The sequence below is a fragment of the Perognathus longimembris genome, chromosome 6 (genome assembly GCF_023159225.1).
Source record: "Perognathus longimembris pacificus isolate PPM17 chromosome 6, ASM2315922v1, whole genome shotgun sequence".
Classification (NCBI taxonomy): domain Eukaryota; kingdom Metazoa; phylum Chordata; class Mammalia; order Rodentia; family Heteromyidae; genus Perognathus; species Perognathus longimembris.
The window spans coordinates 21,491,039-21,512,764 of record NC_063166.1 but is presented as its reverse complement, the minus strand read 5'-3'; the positions used below and the strand labels follow the sequence as shown (position 1 = coordinate 21,512,764).

At 37.9% G+C, this 21,726-nt stretch overlaps 1 protein-coding gene across 3 annotated transcripts in view; it reads left to right on the top strand.

Annotated features, from left to right (window-relative positions):
• Positions 1-21,726, top strand: part of Cdkal1 (CDK5 regulatory subunit associated protein 1 like 1) — a 533,240-nt gene that overhangs the window by 126,552 nt on the left and 384,962 nt on the right. For all 3 annotated transcript variants that reach the window (XM_048348394.1, XM_048348392.1, XM_048348393.1), the window contains exons 6-7: positions 6,160-6,256; positions 18,482-18,530. In XM_048348394.1, coding sequence (XP_048204351.1) covers positions 6,160-6,256; positions 18,482-18,530 — 146 coding nt within the window. The remainder of the gene's footprint in view (positions 1-6,159; positions 6,257-18,481; positions 18,531-21,726) is intronic.

Below are 21,726 nucleotides of genomic sequence, written 5' to 3'. Positions count from 1 at the left end.
CTGGGTTCGATTCCTCAGCATCACATAAACAGAAAAAGCTGGAATTGGTGCTATGGCTCAAGTGGCAGAGTGCTGGCCCTGAAGCCTTGAGCAAAAAGAAGCCAGGGACAGTGCTCAGGCCCTGAATTTAAAGCTCCAGGGCTGGCAAAAAAAAAAAAAAAAAGAAGAACAATGTTGGGATATCTATCTTCTTAATTCTTTACCTAATAGAAGTCATATTTACATTTTAAGTATTTCCTTTCAGTTTATTTATGCTTATAGTTTGTTTATTCGTTATAAAATGGTACATAGTTTGTGATCTATTCGATTATTTATTGCTTTATCATAAACATACATTTTAGACATCATTTCATGTAGCATTGTAGATCTCCAAAATTCTCTTATGTAATATTGTTACTGTGTTATTGAGTAGCAAGTATTTACTAAGTTGATAGCCTTTTAAAGTGTTTTTGTAAATGAACTCTCACTACAGACCCAGAGGTTGGAACGCTTACAGATGAAGAAGCTAAAGCATAGAGAGGTCAAGTATTTCCCTTATGGTTACACAGTTAGCAATCATCAGGGGCAGTAATAAAACTTAGGCATCCTGGCTGCAGCCTGTATTTCTAACCAGCTCATCACTTGCTTTACCAGTGACTGTGGTAGTCCCTCTTGCACCTATGCAGCTATATTTCATGGTTGGACTTTTAGAGCCCCCTTGCTCCTTTACACTACTAAAGAGTGGCAGGCTAGAGGAGCCTAAGTCTGGCAATATGCATGTGCTCCAAATCACACACAAACCTTTCTCTATGGAAATTCACACTTGGGAGAGGGAGTAAAGACAGACTTACAAAGTTAAGTAACAATATTGCATATTAGAGGAATAGCTAAGAACCATGAAGAAATAAGGCAGAGAACCAAGTTGGTGCTGTTGTAGAGAGTAATAGCGGAGGGAATAGCGGAGACTAGGTGAGTAAAGTCCTAGCAGATGAAAGAGGAGGACCCCTGTGGACATTGGGCAGGTATTATGTTACTGGGAAAAACAGCTGGTTCCTAAGATTAGGGTGAGTGGGTCTTAATTTGAACATGTAGAAGATTGTGTAGCTGGAATAGAATGAGAATGGAAGGACTAGTAGGAGTTAGAAGGGAGAGTTAGAAGTATCAGGACACTTGGAGAGCCTTACATGTAAGGCCTTTTAGGTCTTGACTTTGAATCTGTGGAAGTTGGCAATGGTCTGTGTGGAGACCTGGCTGAGTGGATGCCATGCTCTGGCTTCTGTTTTCACAAGCCTGCTGTGATTGCTATGTTGAGACTAAACTTCAGTGGAAGCAAGATGGAAGGCATCTGGGTATTGTTAGTGACTTAGACCAGGGATTGGCAGTAAAGGTGGTGGAAGTGGGTAGAATCTGGATGTATTCTCAAGGTATAATCAGCAGATGGATTGAATATGAAAATAAAATTTGTTAGAATAGTTGCAAGATTTTTAGGAAAAATGAATGGAAGGATAAGTCTATGCTGTTGATGGCTTTGCCATTATATCACATAAGTGCCTCAGTGCTGAATTTGTAAAGCAAATATAGCCTTTAGCATTTAGAAGATGCTGAACTCTTAAGCCACTGACTTTAGAAAGCAGATGGTTTATACACTGAATTATCTTTAAGGATGGACCTGGGGACCTGGGGAACCAAACTCATAGTAACCAGTCTCCACCATTCAGCTTACTGTGAAGGCCCCACTGACCACAGTCAACAGCAGCCAGCCTGTCAGGATCATAGGGCTGTCCTCCTCTTGCCTGCTGCCAGGAATCTGAGGAAGGTCATTTTCCTCACTTTTTGGAGAGTGACTTTAAATAGCTTGTCTGGCAGTATTCAGAGATAGGACCGCTCCCCTTGTCAGCACTTGGTTCCCTTTAAAGCCACAGAAGTTGCTCAGGTCCTCTGGCGTTTCCTTGCCCCACGTACCATGTGTCTGATCCTTTACCCATATGGAATCACCACAGGCACATTTTCTGGTGTCTACTGCTACAGCATTCCACTTTTATCCCAGCCCCAGTGTCTTTGGCTCCATCATTTCTCCTCCCCTCTCACTTTCCTCTTACAGCTGTTTTTTTAAGCTTTATGCACCTCATTGAAACACCTTTTTATAATGAGCCCAATGTTCTTAACCTCTTCATGAAGATTCTATCTTTATGTCACTTCTTACTCTTTAAAATAAAGCCACAGAAATCTTTCTCCAAAGTATTCCACAGACCCTTGCTACTCAACGCAGATGGCCACCCAGCCATAGTTTGTCATGGAGGATGTGGCCAGAGTCAGGTTTCAGCAGCTCAGCCTTCCTGCTGGTCCGCAGCTTGGTCCTTTGGGCCTGCAGTGGGATTGATGGCCGTGGAAGCAGGCCATCTGGATGCTCGTCTAGTGCCATCACTAACTCTGTTGCAATCATCGCATCTTCTTGAATCTGTTTCTTATTGAAGTAATGGGGTGGTATAACATTATTACATTTTCTTTGTAATGCTGTGAATGTTAAGGTTCTGAGCAAATTATTTTTTGCATTTGATATGCACAAGAGGGGATGAATTTTTCTACGTCTTTGTTACTCAAGTTAGTGCCCTAGACAAGAGTGTTACTTTTTAATTTAGAAAAATGTTTCAAGAAAATATGAGCCATTATATCAAGTTAACTTTATATTCAGTTTTTATTTCAATTAACATTTCTGGGCCACCTGAAAAGAAGACATGGTAATTCATACTATTCTAAACCTCCCCACCCCCACCCCAGTCCTAGGACTTGAACTCGGGGCCTGGGCACTGTGCTTGCTTCTTTTGCTCAAGGCTAGCACTCTATCATTTGAGCCACAGTGCCCCTTCTGGCTTTTTCTGCTTATGTGGTACTGAGGAATCGAACCCAGGGCTTCGTACCAGCTAGGCAAGCACTCTACCACTAAGCCACATTCCCAGCCCTATTTTAAACCTTCTTAAGGTGCTATTCTTTTAAGCTTTCATGTTTTGAAGGACAAAAGGCTTTCTTTCTTTCTTTCTTTCTTTCTTTCTTTCTTTCTTTCTTTCTTTCTTTCTTTCTTTCTTTCTTTCTTTCTTTCTTTCTTTTTCTTTTATTTGTCTGTCCAGGGGCTTGGACTTAGGGCCTAAGGAATGCCCTTGGCTTCTTTTTTGCTCAAGGCTAACACTCTACCACTTGAGCCACACCACCACTTCTGGCTTTTTCTGTTTATGTGGTGCCAAGACCTGAACCCAGGGCTTCATGCATGCAAGGCCATATTCCCAGCCCACAAAAGGCTTTTTAAACTGTCCGGTAGGTATATTCCAGAAGAAAAAATATTTCAGTCTTTATTAATCTGAATAAAGTTTACTAATGTAAGAGAACAGAATGTAAGAAAATAATGTTTAGAACAAGAATATTCAAAGAGCTTGTATTAAAACTTTCACTGCTTTTTTTGGTTACACAAAAATATGGCATCAATATTTCTGACTAGGCTATAATTTTTGGTTTAGATTTGTAGATATGGTCTGTCATACCATTTTAAAGCCAAATTCAATAGTAGCTCAAATAATGCCTGATAAATCATTAAATCCAACATCTAGTTTGAACCTTTCCTCTTAATTTTCTTGTTTTTCTGACCTCCTGAAAATCAACTTCTTTTAGAACTTAGTGTTTCCCTCTACTTTCTCTTTTCCTGTCTTGTCCTCTGTTTCTGTTCCCTCCTATTCCTATCTGCTGGTAGAAATCCTCCCAGATTTCTTCTTCAAGCTTTCTGTAACCCCTTTCTGTCTGTGCTCATCTTTTTCCCTTTCTGGTATGTTGCCTGTGTATCTCTCTGTGACTGAAAGCATTTTACTTGATGTTGTTTATGGTCTTTTATGACGCATCCATTATAAGACATATAAGTTTGCTGAGTGCAAGGCATTGGTCTTCCTTATTTCTGTGTCATTAAGCACCCACTATAATGTCTGAGACATGCTACCTAATTAAGTAATTGAATGACTTCACTTTATAGGAAACAGGCTTTTTATTTGGATTTAGTTATTAGTGATCTCAGAGTCTGTCTTGGATCTTTGCCAGTGACTCTAACTAGGTGTTATATAGCTATAGTTTTAAGTCCAACAATGGATTTTAACTTCCTTGTAGAGGTTGTTAATGAAAATGGAAAGATGCTTTTATTTGATAAAAGTATTTCACATTTGCTTCAAGAAATGTATTTGTGATGTGCCACTGATAAAAAGGTAAAACTAGGTGGCTGAGCGAGGTAATAATTCTTTTAGATTTATTATGCATTTGACCAAACTAAGATTTTTTTAAGGGAATTTCATTTACAAGTGTTTTTAGGATTCTAAATAAGAAAATTTTATAAAGTTACTCTAGGAAGTCATTGAAATCGAAGATTTACAGGTGCTCTTAAAGAAGTGATTTATTTTCTCTCTATTCATTAATGTTGTTCTTCTCTTTGTGCTTTCCAGAAGAATTGGAGATGACATCTGGTCACAGAAAGCTAATCCAACTAATCTCATATTTTTGTTGGCTTCTAGTCTGAATGTGTTCCTTAGAAAAAGTTGGCAAAGAGTAGAAAGAGTCCCAGGTACAGAGACTTCTCATTTGGTGGCACAGTAGTACAAAGTCCAAGTCAGAAACTGGGCTGTAGACACTCAGCTTTCTCAGTGGGTTTCACAGACCTAGAAATTGGTAGAGCAGCAAGGGACCCAGGCACATAGGGTGCAGCCTGCCAAAGAGATGATGGCTTACAATTTTAATTTTTTTAGGCAAAGGTTGCAAATCTACGGGATTAGCTATTTTCTAGCACAGTGTCTTCCAGTATATGTGTGCCTGAATAAGTGAATAATCTTCGTACAGAGTGTATGCTCAAATCCCTCTTTAGTAAAGAAATATTTGATAAAAGACTAGCCAGATGTGTATACCTTTGAACCAATATTTCTCCTTTTTCTATTTGTCTATGATAGCTTTCCATTACTCTGACAAAATACTTGTGAAAATCAGCATCTAGAAAAAGATTGTGTTGGTACATAGTTTCAGAGGTTGTACCTCATATTGTTGGGTACAAAGCTGTTGGAATAAAGCTGCTTACTTCATGTGGCCAGGAAGAGTAGAGTAAGGAGATAGACAGACATAGGGAGAAACAGAGTGGGTAAAGGGTGGAAAGAAAGAAAAGAAGGTGGGGCGAGGGACAAGATACAGATCTCAAGGACACACTATTTTTAAGGAGAGTCTTGCCTCCTAAATTTCCATCATTTCCTAAGAGTCCAAGTGATTATGAATTCATCAGTGGGTAAATCCATTTGTGCAGTCAGAACCCTCATGATCCAGTCATTTCCCAGAGCCCTACCTATGAACATGCTTTCATTTGGGACCAGACCTTCATTCAGATAACCATAGAGATCCAAGCCATAATGTTATGTTGTGGAAATAACAATACAATTGACCATATATTTTCATGTAGGTTTTCATATTTGATGAATACTTTCTCAAAAATTCAAGTGTGTGTGTCTGAGTAAAATATGTATTTATATGTGGGTGCCCACAAAGTATGTACGTAACATATAACTCTGTTTATATATTTATTCTTGCATATGTGAGGGATGGATGCTTTGGTGTCTTCAGTAAACACAAGCAACCAATAACTGTAGACTGCCTAGTAGATAGGAACAGGTGGGGGCCTTGGGGGAAAATTTGGGTATATTATACCTTCTGTTTATCTGTTATTATTTTATCTATTATCTATTCTTATTTTATCTATTTCTCTTACCTACTTCTCTTGCCTCAGCTTTTTTTTTGAATTATACATTTTTTATATTTGCTAAAGACGAAGAAAGTTTTATGTACATTTTCATTAAATCAGTAACTTGTTTGAAGGGTAAGCCAGTCTTTCTGGAAAATTTAGTTTTCAAGAATGATTCATATCCTTGGCAGTTCTGAGTGGTTGTTTTGTACTGAGATAATAATGGAAGATACTCTTAGGTGCACTACCAACATGGTCTTTAGTGGTATAAATTCAGTATATGGTGTGGAAGTCTTATTCTTTCTTAGGGAGTTGTAAGAAAGTCCTTATCTGTTGGCTGGGTTTATTACTATTTTGAGGGCTTATGTGTACCAGTAGTTTCCAAGGATATACTTGTGAGTGGAAGAACTGACCATTTTTTCTTCATTTTTCAGAAAAGCTCAAGAGGAGAACAAGAAAGTAGTGCTGGCTGGATGTGTTCCTCAAGCTCAACCTCGTCAGGACTACCTCAAAGGACTGAGTATCATTGGGGTAAGCTTTGACTTAAAGACTTAAAGAAAAATCTCATGTGATTAATCTGATAGCCACACATCATTTCCTTATTTCTAAGTTATTTGTAGTGTCCTCAATATTCTCTATTGCTCTCAAGCCTGTTGAACCTTTTGCCTTTTTATTTTATTATAAAAACACAATGTAGCTTTTCTCTTTAAGAAGAGGTTAGTGGCTGGGTGAGATGACTCCCATCTGTAATCACAGTTTCTTGGGAGGCAGAGATCTGAAGTATTGCAGTTCAGGGCTAGGATGGGCGGAAAATAAGTGTGACCCCATTAATGGTCATTTCAACCATGCGGGAACTGTAGGAGAGAACACCATTGTCTTAAGGCCATCTCTAGCAAAAAGCACAGGACTTTATCTGAAAAATAACTGAAAGGTCGGAGGTGTGGCTGAAGTGGTAAGACACCTACTTAGCAGGCTCAGAACTGTCCAACTCCACCCCTTATACTAAGGAAAAGGTGGGATGGGGGGAGAGAATGCAGGAGACAAGGAGAGAGGCTCACAGTAAAAAGCTATTTATAGAACTTATGTCCCAGAATAATCTGGTCTTGTTTGCCATCTCTCTCTTCATCAACTCAGTTCTTCCCTTCAAGCTGCATATTTAGCACTCCCTCTAGCATAGGTACCTTGTGGAATGTCTTACCTCTACTATACTCAGTCTCCCTGCTCCCACCACACATACATCAGACTTCAGTGCAAAACAGCACCTTTTGCTGTTGCCCAGTCTGCATGCAGGGTCCTTGACGATCCTGTCTTTTGCTTCCCTAGCACCTGTCATCTGCTGTACTAACTTAGCACAGGTCTCATTTCATATTTAGAGTTGTGATTTTTGATTTACTTATATTATTGCTTCAATAAAGTCCATATTAATATTAAAATGCTTACCCTCAGGAGCATAGCTTTACAGTCCTTGTTAAAAGTGTCCATATTTTCATAGACACCCAAGAGATATTTATTGACTGACTGGCTGAAAGCATCTTCCCATTGCATTTTTGTTCTCGGCATGGGATTTTCCCTTTGTAATGTTGGCTCTGAGAAGTCTGGAGACCAATCCCTGCTCCTTCTCTTTCTGTTTGTAGCCCAAATCATAAATTTTTCTAGAGTAGATGGCATTCAGTCAGTGCTTGTTTATCAGATGAGCTTCTGCTTCTCTGTGCCATGGGCCTGGAAACATTATTAATGTTTAAAACATATTAAAATATTGTATGGTCATCTAAAAGATTAGATGAATAATCGGCAATTGAATTGGGCTTTATAATACCTTTCTTGCTTGGTACACCATCAACAAGTTCTTGTATTATGTTCTCAGTGTAATGAACTTGTTTCCTGTGAAGTCCTCACCACACTAGCAAATTTAATAATCTTTGAACAAACATTCTCACTTTAAGCAAACAGAATCAGAATGCTTGGTAACACTAGCTGTTTTCACTATTTGTCTGTTTACATTTTTATTTCTCTTGGTTTAGGGAATGAAATGACTAGAAGACTCCTGAGTTATCTTTTCCTGTCAGCCTAACTCCCTCTCTAAACATAACCCTGCTGTGCTAGGGAAATGAGAAACTAGCTAGAACTATTTGAGAGATGGAATGTGGTCTGTACTTGGAGTGAATCTTAGGTTTCATCCCAAGGAATTAACGTTACTGGAATAGCAGGTTTTCTGTGGTCTCACCAGCCTCTTTTCTATGTACACATTATGGTAACAATTCTGAGATCCAGTGTGTATAGAGAAGAGCTTGGAATATGTTAAGGGAAAATGGAGATTCTTAAGACATTGTTTTGGAACTCTGGGGTTGTAGTGCAATGGTGGAGTACTTGCTAAGCATGTTTGAGGCCCTGGGTTTGATTCCCAGTGCTGCCAAAAAGAAAAAAAATAAAGAAGATATAAATGTGGAGGACAATTCCCAGGGCTGAGACAAAGCTGTGGCACCAACATTTTCTTTTCCTGTTGAACAGACTTTTTGCTCCATCACACAGTTCTCCCTTACCATTAGCATTTTTTAGACTTACTTTATCTGGCCCATTTATAATTAGAGAAATAACTAAAGAACACTTGCCTTGAAAAGTAAATGAAAAGAAAAAATCCTTTCTGTGTCGCAGCAACACAGTTATTATGACTTTAAAAAATTTACTCAAACTTTTAATCATTGTGTCTTTTAATATTATAAGCTTAAGATTATTTTGTATGTTTACTTTCCATTATTGTGAGTTTTTTGTCCCTCTGAGCTTTATAAGTATTTTAAATCATTTATTAATATTCTGTTGAAGATAGTTTATAATTTACTTAAGTATTGATGTAAATATTTTCTGCCTTTAGGAAATATGTAGAATATCTTCATTTTTCACAGTGGGCTTTTTATTTTAACTTAAACTTAGTAAAAAGAAAGTGGCATAATATAAAAACTTTCCAGAATTACATTGTCATTAACATTTCAGCGTTGTGATTTAATTAATTATATATTCAAGCATATAGGACTGTAAAGTTATTATTTTTTTTCCTTTTTAAAAAATTGATTTATTAATGTCAAAGTGATGTACCGAGGGGTTACAGTTTCATACGTAGGGCAGTGAGTATATTACTTATCAAACTTGTTACCTCCTCCCTCATTTTCCTTCCTCCTCACCCCCACCCCCGAGTTGTACAGTTGGATTACGACATATAGTTTTGTGAGTATTGCTGTTGCATTGGTTTGCCTTTTACCCTTTGTTTCTCCATTTTGATGTTCCCCTTCCCTTCCCTACGTCCAATAAACGTATATATACAATACCCATGGTACCAAAATCAGTGACATCAGGGATAAAAAAAACCATGGGGAAGAAAGATAAAAGGAAATGGCATAATTTCACATGGTACATTGAACATAACAACAACGATAAACCACTTATTTCCATTTAAAGTTATTATTTTTATTTCATAGAACATGTTTTTGTAGGGGCATATGGCTCACACCTGTAGACCTAGCTACCCATGTGGTTAAGGTCTGAGGAACAAAATTCAAAGGCAGCTAGGCTGGAAAAGTTCTAGAAATTTTATTTCCAATTAACTAGCAAAATACTAGGTTGGAGACATTTGTCAAATGGTAGACCACTAGCCACGAGAAAGCATGCTGAACTATCTGTCTGTCTGTCTGTCTGTCTGTCAATCACAGGTTGTGGGGCTTGAACTCAGGGCCAGGAAGTTGTCCCTGAGCTCTTTTGCTCAAGATTAGCACTGTACCACTTTGAGCCACAGCTCCTCTGGGTTTTGAGTAGTTAATTGGAGACAAGAGTCTCACAGGGACTTTTTGGCCTGGGCTGACTACAAACCTCGACCCTCAGATCTCAGCCTCCTGAGTAGCTAGGATTATAGCTGTGAGCCACTGGTGGTGGCCAGCAAGCAGGCCGATTTTTAAGGTGTAAAACTCTTAGTTCAAAGTCTGGTACCTGCACAAACGGATGATCTGTCTATAACTAAATATTTTCAAAGGACAATTTTTGTAAGTTACCCAGACTCATCTATAATTGGTATTTATACAGGCCTATTTTTGATTAGAATTGTTACAATTGGAACAAAGTCAGAAACCTTCCAAAGTATAATAAGTTAAAATGAAATAAAGAAAAAAATTGAATTATTTTGTACTAAGAAAAATTTGTTCTTATGGGTAAAAAAATAGGAGTTTACTTCCAGCAACATGAGAAAATACTTTCTCTAGGATGTTTGGAATTATAAAATGTATTTGCGGACTGAGTGAAGAATGCTGTTTTTCAACAACATTTCTGCTATGAAGAGTGATATAGGGATGTAAAGAAAAGCAGGCATGATTATTCTATGTTTTTTCTAGACTCTTGCTAGTCACAACATAGGGAGGCTGTGTCAGTTCTGTTAACCAAATGATTGCAATAAATAGCTAGTGTTCAGGTATGGATCAGTTGGTGAGAAGGCTACTTATTGTACCCGAGTTAAAAGATATCATACTTACCTATGTTTGAAAGCGCCCATAAACTAAGCATTTAAGATATTAATAAGCTGAGTGTGGTAGTACATGTCTATAATCCTAGCACACAGGAGCCCGAGGCAGAGGATTTAAAGTCCCAAGCCAGCCTTGGATACATAGGAAACAAGCAAACACAGACAAAAGGCTGATTAATTCGTCCATTTTCTATTTGCACCCAAATATAGTGTTGGACTCATATAGATGGAGGCTCATGCCATAGCATCTGCTTGGTACAGGTGGGGGCCTCCTGAGATACATCATAACTTGGTGAGGACATTATGTGTTAAGACAGAGCACACTGCCAGCCCAGATCTCTCTTCTCCGTCTTAAAAATGCATGGATCCCATCACAGGAGCTTTAACTCCATGATCTCATCTAATCTGATTATCTTCAAAGACCTCCTCCACCATACTATTGGCATGAATTTGGGGATTGAGTTTTCAGCACATGAGCTTGGGGTGGGGTGGAAGGGAACACATTGAATCCTTAGTGTGGGCCATTCAGTTTACTTTGGTAATCAGAGTAACAGCAAAGTGAGAGCACAAGGTTAGTGATGGTTTGTCTCCTCGGCCTCTTATTACCATATGTCTATCTCTTGATGTGATATAGTTGTTATCAATACTCTGTGCGATATGCCCTGGGGGGAGGGGGAAGCAGCTAATGGACAGTAAGGATCAGAACTAGCATTCATGTCTCTGCAATCCTCCTGTCCTGGATTACGAACATGGGTTCCCACCTGACACATGTCTTTTATTTCCTCATTTATTTTGGGAGGAGAAAGAATAGAATTACAAATACAGATACCTTCAATGATTTTTTTTTCTTAGCCAAAATGCTTTTCTTCTCATGAAATGAGACTTGTAGTTTATATTTAGAATATATATGTATATATATATATATATCTCACTGTACTTAACTGAGTCTTGATTCTTTTAATATAAATGCTTTCAAGATCTTGAAACAGTTTACCTCTTTTGGCTAATAATTGTGATTAGCTACTTTGTACTTTTCATGTCATACCATTTTTATTGCTGCTGTTTGCTTTATATCAGTTATTCTGTGTCTAGCTGTGGGTAGGTCTCTGATTTTGTAACTACAGCTCTTTCATAGCCCCCTCCTTCTCTTAGGCTTATTTGTTGACAGAAAGTTTCTTTCACATTGGTCAATCTGAATATAGGATATTTCCTAGTAAAGGTTGGAAAACAAAAAAAAGATTAATGGATTTCAGGAATCAGAAGACCTGGCCTCAAGTCCTTGGACCTCTGAATCCTGCCGTATCTCTAGTTCTTTGGTTCAGCCAGTTCTTACTGTGAGCACACTTTCCAGCATACTGGAAATACAGCTGCATATATGTCATCATACCCCCTACATTCTGGCTAGGGAGAAGCATCTGGTTTGAGTCTAGAACTTCACTTCCTAGAGACTCTGATGGGACAGGGCCTTAGACTATGGTGAAACTGACTACTTGGCAATTTGTGTGTAAAGCTTAGATGGAAATCCATTTTCTGTTTTGTTTGGCAGGAGTTGTATTAGTTCTTTCTAAGGTGTTTCTTCTTAATTATTGCAGTATTCGATATTAGTAGGAATAGCACTTATTATAGTGAAATGTTTATATAGATTTCCTGTATTAGTAACAAGTACTACCTTTGAACTTGGGCTTGATTCGTTTGACTTATCTTTGTTATTAGCCTATATTTCTAGGAATTCCAATAAACCACAAATTAATACTCAGGCTGTAGCACTTTGAAACATGCAATTCAAAGCAGAATGTTCATTTGCTACTGGAATTTTGTCAGTGACAGAGCTTCCTGCAGGAAGGCTGTGAGCCCTGCAGGCAAGTGGACACTTTCTTGGGAGAGCAGGATAGAAATGTGGTGACCAGAAGTGTCCACTCCTGGAAGGCACAGTTACAGTGTGATTTGCAGTGGTTTTAAACATCTTCCACACTGGATGCTGTAATCTGGAGAAGGCAGAAAGCATGAAGACAATTTCAAATGTGAATGCTTTAATTTTGAAAATCACATATGTAAGTAAAGCAGCATTCAGAGGAGGCTGACTTTGCAGATGTTTCTCTCATGTATCTTGTTGCCAGTGCACCAACCTTGAGCCAGAAAACCAAGCTAGAACCCAAAGCTCCGATTTCACACTCCAGTACTGGAACCAAAAAACCAAAACTAAAAGGTGAACACATTCATGACAGTGCTGCAGTTACAGTGCATGGATTTTCAAGCCATAGTAACAACTCTTTTTTTTAAATTTTGGTCAGTCATAGGGCTTGAACTCAGGGCCCCTGAGGTTTGTTGCTCAAAGTTAGCACTCTACCACTTTGTGCTACAGCACTACTTCTGCTTTTCTGGTGGTTAATTGGAGATTAGAGTCTCACAGACTGTCCTACTGGGCTGGCTTTGAGCTGAGATCCTAGGATTTCAGTCTTCTGAGTAGCTAGGATTATAGGCGGGATCCACCAGTGCCTGGCTAGTAACAGCATTTTAAAGCCATAGTAATCCAAATAATATGGCACTGGGCATAAAAATAGACATATAGACTAATGAAACATAATGAAGAGCCTAGAGTTAGAATTAAACTTATGCAGCCAACTGATTTTCAACAAGACCATGCAGAAAACAAAAAGATGGGTCTTTCTAATAAATGGAATTGGGAAAGCTAAACATCCATGTGCAAATGAATGAAATTAGGTCCCTAGATCATTTTTTTCTTTTGAAGTTCAATGTATATTTTTTCAGTTTGGTTACCAGTTTTCAGATGATTATTTAAATTAATTCAAATTTCATTCCTTTAATTACTGTAGCCACATTTAAAGTAACCTAATAACAACTAATGTAAAAACTAGTGACCATGTGATAATTTTAGGTGGTTTTAAAGCTTTTATATGCTGTTTCTTAATTAGAATGGAAACAATTGATTGTCCTTTCTATATTACTAACATTAAGAGAGCTAATGAGAAAGTTTCTGTGTGTCTGTGTGCTTATGTGTATTGATAATGTATTTACCTCTCTTCCTCCTGAAAGAATTTGTGGTGTCTTGGGATGAACTCAAAAAAACCCAGCAAGATTCATGTAAATTCACACCAAGTAATTGAGGAATGTGGATAAATAGTAGTGTCCGCAAATTTTCAATAACTAGCCTGAGCAATAACACTGTTCTATTACTCCCCCAAAGGCTTTCTTTTTAAAATAGAATGAAGTCTAAAATGCACTGCATGAATCATAATGTCTAACATAATCTTTCCTTCCTGTTTATTTTGTGTCATCCGCCACTGTGTCCCTCAAGGGCTGGCCCACTCTTGGTCTTCAAATCCATCTACATAATTTCTGTGTCTCATCCCTGGTCTTTGTTTTCCCTTCTGGGGTTCATGTCATGCCACTACTTTGGGTTCAGATCCTTTGATTACTGTTACTGTCCAGATGTTCACCTTCACCAATATAACAAAATTGTCCTCTCTACCGCTCCCTACTCCCAGACTTTTAATTTCTGTCATAATAGGAAATGGAATTACTCTTGTCTTTGTCTCTTGCAACTGGAATATAAGGTCCATGTAGGAAGAACTCTGCATTTTTTGCTACTATAGTTCTAGTTTCTAGAACCATATGTGGTGCAGGGTGTTTAGTAAATATCTGTGAAATGAATGCATTTGTGTCTGTGTAGATTTGTGTGGGAGAGCTTGTGGAGAATAGTGGTTCGCTGGGTCTCCTGAAGATGTAGGTTCAGTTGGATAGCAATCTGTGGTCATTCGAAATGTCCTTATGTAGGTCGTTTGCCTTTTTTTTTTTTTTTTTTTTTTTTTTGCCAGTCCTGGGGCTTTGACTCAGGGCCTGAGCATTGTCCCTAGCTTCTTTTTGCTCAAGGCTAGCACTCTGCCACTTGAGCCACAGCACCACTTCTGGCCATTTTCTGTATATGTGGTGCTGGGGAATTGAACCCAGGACCTCGTGTATATGAGGCAAGCACTCTTGCCACTAGGCCATATCCCCAGCCCTCGTTTGCCATTTTTTTTTGACAAGATTTCTTAAGACTATTTGGCAGAAGTCTCTCTACATATCCTTATATCTAAGTTCTCTCTGCCTTGGAAATAACTGCAGTTTCTCTTACATAGGAACATTGTAGGTATTAAATGTAATACTATATGGGAGCTATTAATGGGGCCAGAAAAAAATTCATTGTCCAGAAATGTTAGATGTCATTTTATTAGTCTAGCCATGAATATATCTAGCTCTTGGTTCCTTTGGAGCAAAAACTACTTGAAGGTCATGCTGATGGTGGACAGACCTCTGGCAGAGAATGGTATCAGCAGAGACTGGTGTCTGGCATGAAAATGTTATCAGTGGACAGAGATTTGCTTGAGATGTTTCTTAAGGCTTCTGTAGTAAGTTTCTGTCACAGGTGACTGTATTTGCCGTTCTCTGAACCTGCACTTCTCAATATGATTCCCAAGCCATAGGTAACTCTTTAAATTTGAATTTAAAACTAGTTAAAATTTTACTATGTCCATCACTATAGTTGTATTTTAGATATAGGATAATCACATGTGGCTAGTATATACCATGCTGACCTGCCACAGATTGTAAACACTTCCATCATGGCTGGATATTGCAGACAGCTCTGCTCCCAACAATGAGGAAATGTTACATTAGCACTGTATTTGCTTTAGGTACTCTTGTATGTGCTTGTTTCTTTAATGCCCATTTAATTATAAACTCAAAGTAGTTTCGGATACTGGGACAAATATTTTCATGGACTTCTTTGAAAAGTTTTTCAGTAGAATGACTCATTAATTTTATTTATGAATTGTTTATTCATCAGCTCCTTCCCTCATTGTGGAGAACATATGGAGACAGTAATAGAACAAACTGCCTGCTTTTTTCCCCTGTGTATTTATAACTAAGTGCCTGAAGGACACAAGATACTGTTTTATTTATATTATCTTATTTGAATTATATGCTAGAGAATAGACTCTTGTATATTCAGGGTTTCAATTTACAGTATTAATTAAAAACAGCTTTCCTTTTTTCTTAGCATGAATTCAGTATATTCTTCATCTCTGTAGGTAAATTTGGAGTTTGTCCTGTTGTTCAAGATTAGGTTTTTGTGCCTCCTCCTCTGCCCTGTTTTTTGCTTTCTACCCTCCCCCGCCTCTTCCTTTATTTTTAGCTTCTCTTTTCTTTTATTCTTACTGTTTCCTCCATTGTCCTTTCTGCTGGAAAGAAAAATATGCATTATCTTTTCTTTAAAGCAGTTAATGAATAAGTAGAACTTTCAAGAACTGCTCTAGATGCTTGGACTTCCAAAGAAGTCCTTTTCTCAAATCTGTGTATTTCTGCTTTCCATTGCATCCTTTATACTTACTTTCACTTGCTGAATAGGAAAGGATTTTTATTTCCTAAATACTTGTAAAGTATGTATACCATATTTCAGTGGACTATTTCTTGTACTTTTTGCTGAAAACTGTTTGTACAAACATAGTGCCTTGTCCACTTTTGTTATAAACTCACCTAATGTAATAAGATTCACTGTTAATATGTTTTCGAGAGAGATAAACAAGCCACAAAGAACTTTGTTTCTTCTTGTTTGTAATCACTCATCTATCTGTCTATCTATCTATCTATCTATCTATCTATCTATCTATCTATCTATCTATCTATGCATTTATGCTGGGGTTTGAACCAAGAGATAGTGTTTTGTTTCCCAACTGGGTGTATGTGATCTGCCTACTTTAGCCTTCTGGGTGTTACTCAGATCACAGGCTCATGCAACGGTGTCTAGATTTCTTCCATGGAGAACTCATTCTCTTGGGCTGGTCTGGATCCATGGTTGTCTCAACAACTTCTCACAAAGCTGAGATAACAGATGTGAGCCATTGAGCCAAGCTTTAGGTTGACAATGGGGACTTTTGAACTTTTCTGCCTCTGCTGACCTCAAATTGTGATCTTCCTGTTTTCAGGTTGCCAAGTACATAGGATTATTGACATGCGTGATTAGCATCTAGCCTAACACTTTTTTTATTGGCATATGTTAACTGTATACAATGTTTCATTTTCATATATGCATAAAATCTGATCATAAGGATCGCATTCCTTTTTTTATTCCCTTATCTCTTATGCCCTTTTCCTCTTCCTTAATAGCCTCTGAGCTTGCTTCTTTATCTGTGTTCTTTCTGAGGAACCTGTCCCATTGAGTATTTCTTTTTTTCAGCTCTTCTTTCTCTGTCACCTTTTTACTTTAAGTATATAAAATATTTTTAAAGTATATGAAAAATAAGAAACAGCTCACTGCGCTAATCTAAACTAAAAACTCATATTTCCCATATTTCTCTCACCAGCAGGTATCCTCATTTCCGTTTACCAAGCTGTGTGTGTGTGTGTGCGCGCGTGTGCATGCGTGTGTGTGTGTGAGAGTGTGCATGTACATGTATGTCTTGGGGCTTGAACTTGCTATTGCATTTTAAGTAAATTCTTTTTTAAAAAGGCTCTTTTAGGGAACCCTACTACACTGTTGGTGGGCGTGTAAACTTGTTGAACCACTCTGGAAAGCAGTGTGGAGGTTCCTCAAAAGGCTAGAGTTCCCCTGTGAAACAGCAACCACTTTTGGGCATTTTTCCAAAGGATTATAAGCAAGACCACACTAAAGCTATCAGCACAACTATGTTCATCACAGCACAATTTATCATTGCCAAAACATGTAACCAACCCAGATGCCCTTCGATAGATGAATGGATCAAGAAAATGTGGTACATATACACAATAGAATTCTGTGCCTTTATCAGAAAGAATGATATTGCCCCATTTCTAAGGAAATGGAAAAGCTTGGAAAAAATCATACAAAGTGAAGTGAGCCAGACCCAAAGAAACATAGACTGTATGGTTTTCCTCATTGGCAATAATTAGTACACATCTAGGATAGTCCTAGTGAAGATCACAATAGCTCAATAGCTATGTACCTATGAAGACATAAGATGATGCTAAGCAAAATGAACTCCAAGTTATGGAAATAAGTGGTTTATCATTGTTGTTGTGATGTTCAATGTACCATGTGAAATTATGCCATTTTCTTTGGTCTTTCTTTCCCAGGGTTTTACCCCTGATGTCACTGTAACTGATTTTGTTACTCTGGTATAGTATATACATTTATTGGAACTAGGGAAGGGAAGGGGAACATCAAAATGAAGAGACAAAGGATAAAAGGTGAACCAATGCAATAGCAATGCTTACAAAACTATATGTTGTAAACCAATGTACAACTGGGGGAGGGGAGGGAATTGGACAGGGTGGAAGGTGGAAGGAACAAGAGGGAGGAGGTAACAAGTTTGATAGGAAATGTACTTACTGCCTTGCATATGAAACTATCCCCTCTGTATATCACATTGACAATAAAAAATAAATTAATTAACAAAGGCTCTTTTTATCTCAATGGGGTTCATTATAGCACTGTGGTGTAATAATGCCATTCTGTCTTCAGTAGATATATAGATGACTGCATAGTACAAAATTCAGCCAGTGAGATACTAGGTAGCTGGTAAAATGTAGTCAGTAAACGTATAGGTATATATGTCATATGTACATAGAGTAGTCCTTTTCAATTTTTTTCTTCTTATTTGTAAACACTAAAAAAGCTACAGAAAAGATTTATATCATTATTTAATGCTAGGAAATACCTTGTAGCTACTTATCATGATAAGATGCTTGATCTTCCAAGTTTCAATATGGGATGGAGGAAGATGCAATTTGCTTTATTTCCTTTTTTATATTTGTTTTGTTTTCATTTTTCTAGGGTCTATGTATGTCCTCTGTGATAAAGCAATGGCACTCTGAGGATTTTTAGAGGATTCACCTTGTCCTGTTTTCATTTGACTTTCTTCTTTCTCAGATGCTGAATTTCCTTTATTTCTCTCGTTTTTCTTTTACACCTAAGCCCTGTTCACTGATTCTCCTTAATGCCTTTTCTCCTCACTCAAAATCACTGTTGGTTCCTCAATTTATTACCTTCTATCTGGGTTCCTATGGCACCCTGGGCAATCGTCCTTCATCCCTCTATATAGGGAGTAATTGCATACTTATTTTTTCATATAACATTGGTACCAATTTTTTATATTTCCAGGTACAGTAAAGAAAATCTGCATTGGTGTACTTAGAAAATGTATAACATTGACTGAAGTACAAACAATCTCTTGCTCTCCATGTAAATTGCTTATCTGATCATCTGTGTTCTTTTCTAGGTTCAACAGATAGATCGAGTGGTAGAGGTTGTGGAGGAAACAATTAAAGGTAATGGTTGGAAGTGCAGTAAGTACATTATCAGTGTACCACTCTGTTGGCAGTTATTGGGCTTCTTTATAAAAGTTATTATTTGAGGAATAACATCATAAAGTTTTGTCCTTGACTTCACTCAGGGTCCAATAGGTATATTGGCTTGGTTTACAGATGAATGAATGAAGGAATAAGGTCACAGTTTTTTTTTGTTTGTTTCTTTGTTTTAATCTTATTTTTATTTTTCAATTATATAGATCTAGTTTGAAGCTCAGATCAGAAGGCAGAAGAAGACAGTTTGGTAGTTTCTTAACAAAACTAAATATAATCTTACATAGGCCAGTGGTTATGCCTCTTAATATTTACCTAAATGAAGTGAAAACATGTCTACAAAAAACCTGCACTTGTTTACAATACCTCTATTCATAATTATTCAACTTTAGAAATAATAACAGTCTTCTTCTGTAAGTAAATGGATGAAAGAACTGTGGTATAGCTGATGATGGAGTATTATTCAGCAATAAAAAAATGAGCAATCTAACCATGAAAAGACATAGAAAGACCCTAAATGCATGTTAAAAGTAAAAAAAAAAAAAAACTAATGTGAAAAGGCTGTATACTATAGCATTTTAAATGTATGGGTTCTGGAGAAGGTGAACTGTGGAGACAATGAAAGGATCATGGCTTGCCAATAGAGTAGAAGTATGGGGGGAATGGTATGAGTAGAGCACAGAAGGTATATACTTGGGACAGTAATTTTATTCTATACAATACCGCAGTGATGGATAACATCAGCTTTGGCCCCAGGTAAACTCTGGATGGACCTGGCACAAAAGTCATGCATCAATATAAGCTTATCTTTGTAACTATCCTGCCCCTGGTTCAGAAGGTTGGTAGTAGTAAGGCAGTGGTATATGGAAACTACTTCTGTTTTTATATTTATTAATTAAAAAAAATTTTTTTGACAAGGTGTTGTGCAAAAGGGGTACAGTTACATAATAGGGCAGTGTGTACATTTCTTGTGATATCTTACACCCTGTTTTTCTTTCCCTTCCCTAGATCAGGTAGACATATATACATTACACAGTGTACCAAAAACATATACAGTAGCCACGTGGCCTACGCCAAAGGAAATTCACCTAGGACTTTAAATGTAACGTCAACAATAGAGTTTGCTTATCCTTGTCTTATATGAATATACATAGCTTTTGAGCTATTGTGATCCACTGAGAGGTCTATTTTTGACCTTTATATGTTGAGTAGTTATTTGGTTTTAGTTACATAATGTAGGGTCGCTGACCCAAACCTGTGGGAAATACCATTTGGCAAGAAGTTTTTGGTTTCGTAGACCTGGTCTCTACTGTCACCCCCTCCCCCCACTTTAACAGTCATATATCAAGGAGATCATGCCCCTTTGTTTTCTGTGTTCTAGGCTTGTCTCGCTCAACATTATTTGTTCAAGTTCTGACCATTTCCCTGCAAATACCAATATTTCACCATTGCTAATCGCTATGTAGTATTCCATTTGTATAGGTACCATATTTTTTGGATCCATTCATCTGTGGAGGGGCATCTGGGTTGATTCCATATTTTGGCTATTGTGAATTGTGCAGCGATAAACATGGAAGTGCAGATGTCTTTTTGATATCTTGGGACCTGTTGTTCACGATAGATGCCTAGGAGTGGTATGGCTGGGTCATAGGGTAGGTCTATATTGAGCTTTTTGAGGAACCTCCATACTGTTCTCCAAAGTGGTTGTACTAATTTGCACTCCCACCAACAATGGAGAAGGGTTTCTCTTTCCCCGCACCCCCTCCAGCATTTGTTGTTGCCTGAGTATAGGCCATTCTAACTGGAGTGAGATGGTGTCTCAAGGTTGTTTTTATTTGCATTTCCTTTACTACCAGGGATGTTGAACATTTCCTCATATGTTTCTTTGCCATTTTTATCTCTTCTCTTGTGAAGTCTCTCTTTAGCTCCTTTGCCCATTTCCTAATTGGTTTACTGGGCTTGGAGGGGCTTAGTTTTTTGAGTTCTCTATAGATGACAGATATTAGGCCTTTGTCCATTGCTGTGCTGGTAAAGATCCTTTTCCATATGATTGGCTGTCTTTCTAGTTTGGTGGCTATGTCTTTAGCTGTGCAGAAACTTTTTATTTTGTAGTAGTCCCATTTGTCCAGTCTCTCCCCTATCTGTTGTGCGCCTGGGACTCTATTCAGGAAGTTCCTTCCTGTGCCTGTAAGTTCTAGTGTCTTTCCTACTCTGTCCTTCAGTAGTTTCAAGGATTTAGGTCTGATGTTGAGGTCCTTGATCCATTTTGAGTTGATCTTGGTGCATGGTGATAGGCTAGGGTCTACTTTGAGTTTTCTGCATATGGCTGCCCAGTTTTCCCAGCACCAGTAGTTGAAGAGGCTATGATTTTTTCCATTGTATGTCTTTAGCTCCTTTGTCGAATATCAGCTGACTATAAGAGTACGGTTTTATTTTTGGGTCTTCAATTCTATTCCATTGGTCTTCAGGTCTGTTTTTATACCAATACCAGGCTGTTGTTGTTATGATGGCTCTATAATAGAGCTTGAAGTCTGGTATTTGATATCTCCTGCACTGCTTTATTTGCTAGAATTGCTTTGTCTGTTCTAGGTCTTTTGCTGTTCCATATGAATTTATGGGTTGCTTTCTCTATTTCAGTGAAGAATGTAGCTGGGATCTTGATGGGGATTGCATTGAATTTGTATAACAATTTGGGCAATATGGCCATTTTCACTATATTGATTCTGCCTACCCATGAGCATGGGAGGTCTTTCCATCTCCTTGTGTCCTCTTTGATTTCCTTTATTAGATTTTTATAGTTCTCATTAAATAGGTCCTTTACATCTTTGATTAGGTTGATCCCTAGGTAATTTGTTCTTTTTTGTAAATGGTATTATTTCCATAGTTTCCTTTTCTGCTTGTACATTGGTGGTGTACAGAAAAGCTGCTGACTTTTGTGGATTGATTTTGTATCCTGCTACTTTGCCAAAATGGTTTATTAGGTGTAGGAGTTTGGGGACTGAGTTTTTTGGGTCCTTCAAATATAAGATCATGTCATCTGCGAATAGGGATAGTTTAATTTTTTCTTTGCCGATGTGGATCCCTTTGATGTCCTCCTCTTGCCTTATTCCTATGGCTAGGGAGTCCAGCACTATGTTGAAAAGAAGTGGAGGGGGGGAGTGGG